Genomic DNA, 12,266 nt, shown 5'->3' with positions numbered 1-12,266 from the left:
CTTTGGTACAAAGGTACGCTAGGTAAAGTGGAACTTGGACTATTTAGTGTTATTTTGATGGGTAGTTCGAGGTAAGGGTGTTGCACGGGTTTTATACAATATTTAAGCGAATATTTTGTCTAATTTGGGATCAACGGAGCTGAAATAGTGGCCAGGCTTCGTGATTGTTGAGTGTTGAGCCATTTTGGGTTCTAGCTAAATTGGATACCATAGCGTAAGTATTCAGCAACCAATTTAGCTAGGACCCTAAAGATAAAGTTTTGGACAAATTATGATGGCGCGGTTTAATTTAGTCTTGTGTCTGATAATAGTGATAGTGGGTCAATCAACTATTTCTTGTTGTAATTCTGTCCCATCAGCGAGGAGACAATAGTAGCATAGATTGTTAGAAGAACTGCTGTACCATGTTCTACTAACATGCTCAGTAGATGTCCCATTATGGAAAGGGCTTATTTTAACTAGGTACCATAAAATGCAAGTTTGGTTCATTTAAATACGAAAAACCTAGAATTTTAAGAGTGACTCAGGAGACCGTAACCATAGCAACATGTGACAAGAAAAAGTTGATTAGCCCTAATACATTATTGGGTAATATTACTATTCAGAAACGTCCTACGTTCCTTAGTTTTTCCTTGTGCTAGTTTGACATTTGTGCTTGTTAGAAACGTATACTGTAAGCGGTGTTTAAGATTATTTGGTCGGTTTATACAGGCAAAGGTATTTTTGAAGTGAAAACTTCTTTAGCGGCGCTGGGCACTTTTTGAAGGGGGGGAAAAATGATAAACTCGAGACAGTGTAAGGCGATCACGTGACCGTAAGGGGCGTAAGGCGATCACATGACCGTAAGCCCCGTAAGGTGGCCACTCATAATTTAGGGCATTTAAATCAATAAAGAAAAACTCAATGTTATTTGACATTTATGTTGCGGACTCCTATGTTCAAATAATTTGACGTTGTCATGGCAGTATGTAAATAAACATGTCACTGAAAAAGTGTGATCTTATTTGAGAATGATAATAATATATAATAAATAAATAGAATACCTCCGCTAAACGTATGTATCGTGTTACCGGGCGTCGGTAACATAGTGAGGTGAGTTTTCACTTCTATCGGCACTCCCGGAGTGCAACCGTTGTTGCTTGTTTTGCATGTTATATTTATGTATTTGGAATGCTTATTATCAAAATTGAATTTTTGTTATTATCTTGAATTGTAACTGAACAACTGAAGTAAGAACAATGCCCCATTTTCACACATGTTAGGTTTGTTTCAGACACATAAAATAACTAACGACGAATGGCTAATTCTATTCTTAATAACCCTCATTCAATCAAATATCATGCCTTTGTAGCAAGACGAACTTAATAATTTACATTAATGAATTTTATACAGTTTATTAAATTGTACAACGGGACTTAATCGCGTATCTAAGTTAACCTAGAGTTAGTCTAGTGCGCAAAACGTTTAAGCTGATAAACAAGACCAAGTGCGGGTAGTTCGAAAAACTCGCGCGGTTAGAAGATGCTGATGTCAACTTAAGGGGACGGTATATGACGTTTTCGATTTAGAGCTCACTTTGTGCAATCAATTTGTTCAAGAAATGTTTAATAACTGCATTAAATTATACGTAAATTTGTTCACGAAGAAGCCGTGTACCGGCTCTTCGCGGCATAATATTTTTTATTTGCTGTAATTCTCTACAAATCGACACTAAAAGTATCCAAAAATCTAAATATGGAGTTCCGTTTGAGCAACACGCATTACAGTTTTGCCTTTAACAGTAATTGAGTTGTTGTGTGATTTTGAAAGCTAGATAACTAAACTAGCAAATTATTATCTACTTATATTTTTACTCACAAATACAACACAGAAATTCAATCCCAAATGTAAACTTTCGTACAATTTCCATACATTGACGACATCACTCAAAATTCTTCTTCGAGTCAGATGGCCGCTGGCCTTGGATCGAAGCAGACGTGTACGTCGTCGTAGCTCGTTTTTGACATTATTTAGACATTTCATCATATACGCATACGAAAATGTATACCAGTAGATAAATTGTATTTCAAAAAACAGGGTAAATAAATTTATTTAAAATTTGATTTGTTGTTATTTACAGGTCGTAACGATCGAAAACAGCAGTAAACTATCCTAAAACAATACGATTACAATTGAATTTAAGTAACTTGTTCCTTCAAAACCCGCTTAAAATGAAAAAAGTTTAAGGACTCGTTTTACTGATTGGGATTGATTTTCATTATGCTGGTATCAATTTTGCGTCATTAAAAAAAAGTATATGACTTCTGTACGTCAATGACATTTGATGTCAATTGTAATCTTGTATTTACGTTAGAGAATATTATATATTCATTTAAATATTACTTACCTATTAATACGAAGCGTAATTCGTTTAATACCTGAAAGTCTTAGTGTCTACACCTACTTTGTTGCCGTTCGTTCCGTCTATATGTGTGCGATTACGTGCTGTTCTCAATAATCAAGAAACAAGCCATAATCTTCAAGAATAAAATAACAGCAAGACCAGCATTTAGTACTAACTAGTTTTTGCGGATTTGGAGACAAGAGATGAAGCTTACAGGCTAATACCGCTGCGGTCTGGTTATTGTTATGTGTATATATCGAGTATTATATAAATTTACTATAAAATAACAATGTTTTATTTCAATGACATTATGTGCGTAGGTATGTATGTTTCGGTGATTATAAGAATTTTGTCCACACAATAATTGTGCAAAGCAGAGACTGCATCATGCTTTCTTTACGGTATAAGCGGTATGGTACCGTTATTATTTATCAATACCGGTTCGTTTTGAAGGTAAAACTATACCGGTTGAAATACAAAGTACGGTACCGGTATACAATTACAGCAGGGACAACCATTTTTATAGGTGTACAGTCAGCTGCAGAGAAAAGGTACGACCAGATAGATAATTGTATGCAGGGGTGGTACCTTTTCTCTGCAGCTAGCTGTACCTAAACCATCATTGACCGAGCGTTGGCGAAGGTCTCCGTTTCAACTTGGGCAAAAATGCTTTCGTATGTCCGAATTCTTCTCCTTTGCATATCACATTTCTCAACTGATTCTCGTGAAAATTCGGTAGTCCGATATAATTATTCGGTTTCTTTTTTTTTTGAACAATTTAAAATAGGCAGAAATTGTCATAAAGGACTTAAGCGCCAGTAGGGTCTGTGACACTTAAGACCACTGCGATTATTAGGTACTTACTGGCCCCTATTTCACTACGACCACGGTGACAGGTGCGACAGTTGTCGACATCACTGTTGCTGACGTCACAGGCCTCCATAGGCTACGGTAACCGCTTACCATCGGACGGGCGATGTGCTTGTTTGCCACCAACATTTTAAAAAATAAATAAACTCCATTATATTGCCACTAAAAAATTCTTATTTTGCGAAGCTAATGACAATTGTCACAAGAAACACGGCAACTGTATCGAAATTGCGACACAGAACTCATTTCCTGTCAAGACTTACCGAAAATTCTTTGAAAAATCTTGTGACAATTGTCACAAGATTTTTTCGCGAGAGAAATGTCTGTTTTATCCGATATAATAAAGTTTTTTTTTAATAATAGGTACAATGACGGTGGCAAACACGAATACGGCCCGCCCGATGGTAAGCGGTAACTGTATTATTAAATTGTACAACGGGACTTAATCGCGTATCTAAGTTTTAAGATTTACCTCCGACGTTTCGAGGACGGCGTTGTCCCCGTGGTCTCGGAGAAGACTGGCTTAAGTTGATATCAGCATCTTCTAACCGCGCGAGTTTTTCGAACTACCCGCACTTGGTCTTGTTTATCCGCTTGAACGTTTTGCGGTTCCGTTGTACAATTTAATAATGTGTAAAAATCGTGAAAGTTTAAATCAGTGTTAGCGGTAACTGTAGTCCATGGATGCCTATGGCGTCAATAACAGTGATGTTTTTGTCGTACCTGTCACCGTGGTGAAATAGGGGCCAGATTACGCCGCGCCGCGTGGAACGTGAGGTGCATTGGGGTAAATGCATACCATTCACTCAAGGAAAATAATCTCCCTTATAAGATCACTCGTGTGTCTGCCATTTTGTTAAAGCCAATTTTCACCGTAACTACTGGACTAGTTCAATTGAAATTTAGTACACATATGTCAAGTAAGGAAGTAGTAAGTCGGTGATCCGAAGATGAGTAACGTAAATAAATGAACTTTTAACTTTGCGGCGATTTTTGGTATCAGGTTTGGTATCTCACATATCAGATATAATACATAACTATAAGTAGGTGAGCAAAAATGTACCATAACCTAACTCAGAATTGTATTACATAAATACATATACAAAAAATAGTTCAACGCCAAAAGATTAATGGAAGACCTATGTCCTATAATAGGTGAGTTGGTCTTAAACAAAAAATATGCAATAAAAATGTGTAACTGTGGAACCCATAGTGAATCCTACTCGTACATGATCGGTTTTTATATTATGTACCTATAAGATATTTTCTACTTTATACTTTATAAGTGTACCTACATAATATTTACTTATAAGCAGTTGTCACGTAAAATATTTGTAGATTTTTTTGGAAGTATGTGTCACATCATCATCATCTTCCTCGCGTTGTCCCGGCATTTTGACACGGCTCATGGGAGCCTGGGGTCCGCTTGGCAATTAATCCCATAAATTGGCGTGGGCACTAATTTTTATGAAAGCGACTGCCATCTGACCTTCCAACCCATAGGGGGTAAACTAGGCTCTTATTGGGATTAGTCCGGTTTTCTCACGATGTTTTCCTTCACCGAAAAGCAACTGGTAAATATCAAATGATATTTCGTACATAAGTTCCGAAAAACTCATTGGTACGAGCCAGAATTGCAATTCGCACGCTCTTACCGCTAGGCCTCCAGCGATTTTTTTGAAGTATGTATAGCACAAAAAAAATATTTAGAAATGTAACATTTAAGGTAGGTAATTAAAATACGGTATAAACATTATTGGAGAAGACTTGGAGGAAGTGTCATAGGGATCTACATTCGATGCGTGGAAAACAAGTTCTTTTGTCTAATTATAATCCATCGGCAATCACGCGAGCGCATAAAACGAAAATCATTTTTTTTTCACTCCCTAAAACTCCCTTAACCTAATAACAGTAAAACAAAAAATAAAATATAGAGGGTTACCAACCAGCCAAAGAATTATAAGTAGATATATGCACTTATCCCAACGCACCTCACGTTCTACTCTGCACGGGGTTCATTGCCGCTCCTACCGCCGTAAGTAACTATCAACACCTACATTATCAAGGCTACGATCGAAGATAATCGCTTCAGCACTGAAATAATACCGGTGGAATAACGGTATAATATTTTTTATTTTAATTGTATTAATTTAATAGTAAGTAGTGTAAGATATTAGGGGTACATTAGCCAACACTGTTTCCATATATTTTCAAATTTTATTTTGTCCGCCTTAATTAAATTTTGCACCCTGCCGGAACTTTATTTATTTAAATTCTCATTTAATTGATTTTGAGCCTTATGAAAAGTCGTATAGAGTAGTAAATAAAATTTTACATCTGACTTAATGACATCTGGGTTTATTCGGTTTAACTTTAGAAAACGCGTATCTCGACAAAGCCATAATGTAGAAAATTGTCAACAACCAAATGAATTATTAGAATTTAAATACGTCACGTGTGACATGAACAGACAAGGAAAGCAAGATTAAATGTATTGTTTCTCTTTCTTCTTTCAATGGAACGCTTTTCCTAAAAGGAGGCCACTAAACTCAAAACGCTATCTTAAAAAAAAACTTGATGGGTCAGTGACCTGTCCCAGTAAAGTGAGGTAGTGTGCGTGAAGTGCGCTTGTGTGTGAAATGGGGTAAATTGACAGAATCTGAAAATTTACCCACCTCTACCGTCACCTTAAGCCAGTCTTCTCCGAGACCACGGGGACAACGCCGTCCTCGAAACGTCGTAGGTAAATCTTAAAACTTAGATACGCGATTAAGTCCCGTTGTACAATTGTACAAAAATCGTGAAAGTGTAAATCAGTGTTTATACAGTTTACTTTATAAAGCTTTGTTGTTCGCAGTAATTCGGACGCTAGTCTCGGCGCGGCGCGGCAAGGCGAACACGGAAACGCGTCCGCTCCGTCACCACACGATTCTGACGTCGAATCTAAACGTAAGTATTGTTTGGGCCATTTTATTTAAAGTTGTCCCCTACACTTTTTTATCAAAATTGGCATTTTTTATGTTATTTCTACTCAGAATCATGAGCTCTTTTGATCCTAATAGGAGAAAAAAAGTGTCCCAAAATTTCCATACATTTTTTGATGTTTCCATTCCGTGACTGCCATACAAAGTCTATGAAAAATGGTAACGGAATGGTAAAAATACCTTCGGCAAACTCGGCCCAAATTCACATTCCCATGCAAATGGAGTTTCGTTCTCAAAAATACGTGTTGGATTGTAATGAAACTTTGCACATATAATGACATGAGGTATATCTAGGATAGGTAATTACAGATAATTCGTTTATATAACTCTAGTTAATAAAACAAACGATATAGAGCAAAAACAATATTTGTATATAAATCTTAAATTCGCTATGTAGTGATAATAGTTTTTTTTTATAAGCAGAAACGTCTGCGAACGATGCTATTAAGCTTAGAATAAATTTAAAAGTGGAAAAATTACTATCTTGGGTGAGACTTCAACTCACGGCCTCTGGATCGATACTCCAGCGCTCTGCCATCTGAGCCACCCAAGACCTCATCCATAGCCAGCAAATCTTTCCATCGTATTATGGGTCAAGGGGACCCTAGCGACATCTACCGTAAGAGTGTTACACTTCTTAAACGGCTATGCTGCTATGGATGAGGTCTTGGTGGCTCAGATGGCAGAGCGCTGGAGTATCGATCCAGAGGCCGTGAGTTCAAGTCTCACCCAAGACAGTAATTTTTCCACTTTTAAATTTATTCTAAGCTTAGTGATAATAGTACCTAAAGATAAATAACTTATTTTTACAGCTGAAACAAAGTCTCTAGCGCGCGGCCTTGCGACCTGGCGAGAGGCGGTCGCCCGGTGCAACACTTCGGCACAACTGGCCATGCTGGCGGCGGCGCTTGAAGCCGCCACGGCGTGGGACAAGAGCGCCATGAAGGCGGTAAGTTATACAAATATACGGCATGTTGGTAACAGGGCGAGAGGCGGTCGCCAGATGCAACACTTCGGCACAACTGGCCATGCTGGCGGCGTAGCTCGAAGCCGCCACGGCGTGGGACAAGAGCGCCATGAAGGCGGTAAGTTATACAAATATACGGCATGTTGGTAACAGGGCGAGAGGCGGTCGCCAGATGCAACACTTCAGCTCAACTAGCCATGCTGGCGGCGGCGCTCGAAGCCGCCACGGCGTGGGACAAGAGCGCCATGAAGGCGGTAAGTTATACAAATATACGGCATGTTGGTAACAGGGCGAGAGGCGGTCGCCAGATGCAACACTTCAGCTCAACTGGCCATGCTGGCGGCGGCGCTCGAAGCCGCCACGGCGTGGGACAAGAGCGCCATGAAGGCGGTAAGTTTGGAAAGAAAATATACATTATCACTGTTATCAGTCATATTAGAACTTTTTGATTGAAGAAACGTCACTTTTGACACTTGTTTGACACTGATATAAACTTTTCATATCGTTTCTAAAGAATCTATAGACCATCTATAGTATAGATGGTCAAACAGATCTTGTCAGTAGACAAAGGCAGCAAATTTGAAAAATGTAGGCGCGAAGGGATATCGTCCTATAGAAAATTTTAATTTCGCGCCTTTTTCTACTGACAAGATTTGCTTGACAATCTATGTATCTAATATTTGACGTATCTTAAAGTTCTAATATGGCTGTAAGCCTCAGCTTTGGAGAAAGCGTTCCGTGTGAATCTTTACGCAGACTGGCAGCGTAAAAACGCGCCATCCTTTTTTTTAGTGGCCAGCCTGGCGGCCTAGCCAAGGTGACAATCGCTTTCGCTTCGCTATCGAATCGCTTTGTGTATCTCTATCACTCTTCCATATTAGTGAGACAGTGACAGTTGCATTTCGCTATAGCTAGTGGCAATTTCGCTGTCGACTGACGATTGGTAAACATTTTCTTAACTATATTAACCAAAAAGTAAACAATTTTAGTTCTGCTGTGTAATAGCAAAACGATGCGAGGCGGTTTCGAGGTGTAACACGTCTCTTGTTCGGGTTCTATCACAATTCGATTGCTCCAATCTACCCGACTAATCTGTAATTTCAGTACAATAGTACAAAACATGTGCGGGTTACCCGTGAACCAGATGCATGTAACTGCGTCGAAATATCGGGAGCTCGTAAACAATACATAAGGTAATCACGGTTCATATTCCGGTCGATATAAGTGTAGTGAAACTAACCGTGAAACAATAGTAAATTGGCCAATTGTCATTTCAATGTCTAGCATATATAAACAAAGCTTAACCCCTCGTATGCTTAGACACGGATCCGTGCGTGGGAATTTTAATCTATTGTTGTAAATGTCAAGGTCACTTTTTCAATGATTAAAATTGACAGGCAGCATACGAGGGGTTAAGCCTCTATTCTCTCATATATGGCTAATGAAACTGCGGTTGTAATACATAGCGCGTTGGCGTGTTACAGAACTGCCAATTCTGCCTGCTGGGAGACAACGAGGAAGAACTGCTGCTGTGTGACGGTTGTGACAAAGGCTACCACACGTACTGCTTCAAGCCGAGCATGGACAAGATACCCGAAGGCGATTGGTGAGTTATTTATGAACAGAACTGCCAATTCTATCTGCTGTGAGACAACGAGGAACAACTGCTGCTGTGCCACGGCTGTGACAAAGGCTACCACACGTACTGCTTCAAGCCGAGCATGGACAAGATACCCGAAGGCGATTGGTGAGTTATTTATGAACAGAACTGCCAATTCTGCCTGCTGGGAGACCACGAGGAAGAACTGCTGCTGTGCCACGGCTGTGACAAAGGCTACCACACGTACTGCTTCAAGCCGAGCATGGACAAGATACCCGAAGGCGATTGGTGAGTTATTTATGAACAGAACTGCCAATTCTATCTGCTGTGAGACAACGAGGAACAACTGCTGCTGTGCCACGGTTGTGACAAAGGCTACCACACGTACTGCTTCAAGCCGAGCATGGACAAGATACCCGAAGGCGATTGGTGAGTTATTTATGAACAGAACTTGGCATTCTATCTGCTGTGAGACAACGAGGAACAACTGCTGCTGTGCCACGTTTGTGACAAAGGCTACCATACGTACTGCTTCAAGCCGAGCATGGACAAGATACCCGAAGGCGATTGGTGAGTTATTTATGAACAGAGCTGCCAATTCTATCTGCTGTGAGACAACGAGGAACAACTGCTGCTATGCCACGGTTGTGACAAAGGCTACCACACGTACTGCTTCAAGCCGAGCATGGACAAGATACCCGAAGGCAATTGGTGAGTTATTTATGAACAGAACTGCCAATTCTATCTGCTGTGAGACAACGAGGAACAACTGCTGCTGTGCCACGGTTGTGACAAAGGCTACCACACGTACTGCTTCAAGCCGAGCATGGACAAGATACCCGAAGGCGATTGGTGAGTTATTAATGAACATAACTGCCAATTCTATCTGCTGTGAGACAACGAGGAACAACTGCTGCTGTGCCACGGCTGTGACAAAGGCTACCACACGTACTGCTTCAAGCCGAGCATGGACAAGATACCCGAAGGCGATTGGTGAGTTATTAATGAACATAACTGCCAATTCTATCTGCTGTGAGACAACGAGGAAGAACTGCTGCTGTGCCACGGCTGTGACAAAGGCTACCACACGTACTGCTTCAAGCCTAGCATGGACAAGATACCCGAAGGCGATTGGTGAGTTATTTATGAACAGAACTACCAATTCTGTCTGCTGTGAGACAACGAGGAACAACTGCTGCTGTGCCACGGTTGTGACAAAGGCTACCACACGTACTGCTTCAATCCGAGCATGGACAAGATACCCCAAGGCGATTGGTGAGTTATTTATGAACAGAACTGCCAATTCTATCTACTGGGAGACAATGAGATTGCTCGAGGATTCAAACTGAAGGCGATTGGTGGCTTTCTAAAATGAATACCCGGTTCTGTTGGCTAAAAACCGCATTGATGTAGTAATGTCATATTTTATTGTCTGTGAAAACTTGTCAAAAAAACAGTTTAAGGTACAGTAAGTATAAGTTACTCTATGGTTTACTAAAGCCGCTAGTGCTGCACTCTGGCGGCAGAACATTGCAGTAATACTCCCTATTAATAAAACTTACTATGAAAGCGCAACTTTTTATTTCTAGACACTTTTTTATGTGTGTAAATTTGTTCGTCCAGCGGTATCCAACATGTTATGAGAGCACGCTCGCTTCAAATGTTCAATATGAACCACAGACAAGACATCCTCTAGACTGAGCATAGTAACGCTAACCCCCTCTGCCACAAATATACGGTAGTTTTACTCCATCTTCGAGTCAAGTATCAGAATCCCGTGCCTTGATTGGTCCGTGTCTTTGAACGGACCAATCACGGCACCTCGTCTCCCGCACCCCAGTATTTTTGGCAGCATTGGTTTCATGAAATAATTGCTCTAAACTCCGTCTAGAGGATTCCTGGTCTATGATATGAACCAGGGATGTTGCGGATGCCGATTTTTCTGACATCTGCGGATGCGGATTTTTAAAGGCTCACATCCGCGGATGCGGATGCGGATGTCAAGATAGTACCATAAAAAACGTCAAATATTACATTTTAGTAATTTTTATTTAAAAAAACCGGCCAAGTGCGAGTCGGACTCGCGTTCCAAGGGTTCCGTACATTAAGTCCCACTCACGCTTGACTGCTAATTTCTAATAGGTTTTTTGGCTAATGACTAAATTACCTAGCAGTCTAGCACCTACGCCGATGCTATGACATGCTAAGACGTTCCTGTACCGAACTGTTCCACATCCGCGTCCGCATTAAATCCGCATCGATTTTATGCGGATGCGGATGTTGAAAATAATGCGGAAGTTCCGCGGTTGCGGATGCGGATATTCGCAACATCCCTGATATGAGCCTATGATTTTGTTTTTGTGTATAATCTTACTGGTAATTTTAGGTACTGCTGGGTGTGCGTGAACAAGGCTCGCGGTGAAAGAGTCTGCATAGTTTGTGGCGGTGCGTGCCCCGGACGGACCATCCCGTGCGCGCTGTGCGTGCGCGCATACCACCACGACTGCCACTACCCACCATTACCTAAGGTAACGTCAGATAATGATCATCACCATAGATAAAAAAATACATAGAGTGCTCACTCCATACATCAGTTTTAGTACCAAAAAGACTATTAGCATCTAGCATCGAGTAGCGGAACTATCAGTATCCGCATTAAATCCGCATCGATTTGATGCGGATGCGGATGCGGATGTTGAAAATAATGCGGAAGTTCCGCGGTTGCGGATGCGGATGCGGATATTCGCAACATCCCTGGTATGAACCACCAGCGACATCCTTAACTTAACCATAGAGAAAAAAAATACATAGATTATTCACTCCATACATCAGTTTTGATACCAAAAAGACTATTAATTTCAGTGTCTACATCTAGCATCGAGTAGCGGAACTATCAGTACTGCTACTTGACAATAGATGTAGCACCAACCGGAAAGTCTTATGCTGTTGAGATAAGACTTTCCGGTCGGTGCTACATCTATTGTCAAGTAGCAGTAATGATAGTTCCGCTACTCGATGCTAGATGTAGACACTGAAATTAATAGTCTGAACTGATGTATGGAGTGAGCACTCTTGTCTTATTATAATATTTCTCTATGTCATCACTGAACAGTTATTTTAAGCAAATTAAAATACGATACTAGTAAAGCGAGCGACATTTCCGAAAGAAAAGAACGAATTATTTAAAAAATAACGAAATAACTATAGTCAAAGGCAAGTTATCAATTCGAACCTATAATATTTGAACAGTTTTCTAAGTTTCTTCATTTGTTAACAGTTTCAAACATAAATCCAAATTGTATTATTATATGAGATTTAAATTGGGGGTAAAGTCCGTTTCTGTGGCCGATATGGTAGGATTGAAAAGGTTTAAAACCACTGTTTGATACGTAAAAGTGGCCGTGTGTTCATGTGCTGCCCCCTACAATAGTAGTTTGTGTTACAAGGGATCAAAATGATATA

General features: G+C 40.3%; 1 protein-coding gene and 1 non-coding gene across 2 annotated transcripts in view; both read left to right on the top strand.

Moving 5' to 3' along the window:
* LOC134659272 (uncharacterized) overlaps nucleotides 1-12,266 on the top strand; it is a 107,490-nt gene that overhangs the window by 83,025 nt on the left and 12,199 nt on the right. Inside the window, exons 42-45 of the mRNA XM_063514923.1 lie at nucleotides 6,111-6,202; nucleotides 7,050-7,186; nucleotides 8,689-8,810; nucleotides 11,191-11,332. Coding sequence (XP_063370993.1) covers nucleotides 6,111-6,202; nucleotides 7,050-7,186; nucleotides 8,689-8,810; nucleotides 11,191-11,332 — 493 coding nt within the window. The remainder of the gene's footprint in view (nucleotides 1-6,110; nucleotides 6,203-7,049; nucleotides 7,187-8,688; nucleotides 8,811-11,190; nucleotides 11,333-12,266) is intronic.
* Trnad-auc (transfer RNA aspartic acid (anticodon AUC)) lies at nucleotides 6,902-6,974 on the top strand. Its single transcript has one exon. It is a non-coding gene; the product is annotated as a tRNA-Asp (tRNA).

This window comes from Cydia amplana, chromosome 24 (assembly GCF_948474715.1).
Source record: "Cydia amplana chromosome 24, ilCydAmpl1.1, whole genome shotgun sequence".
Lineage (NCBI taxonomy): Eukaryota > Metazoa > Arthropoda > Insecta > Lepidoptera > Tortricidae > Cydia > Cydia amplana.
This window is presented reverse-complemented; position numbering and strand designations above follow the sequence as displayed.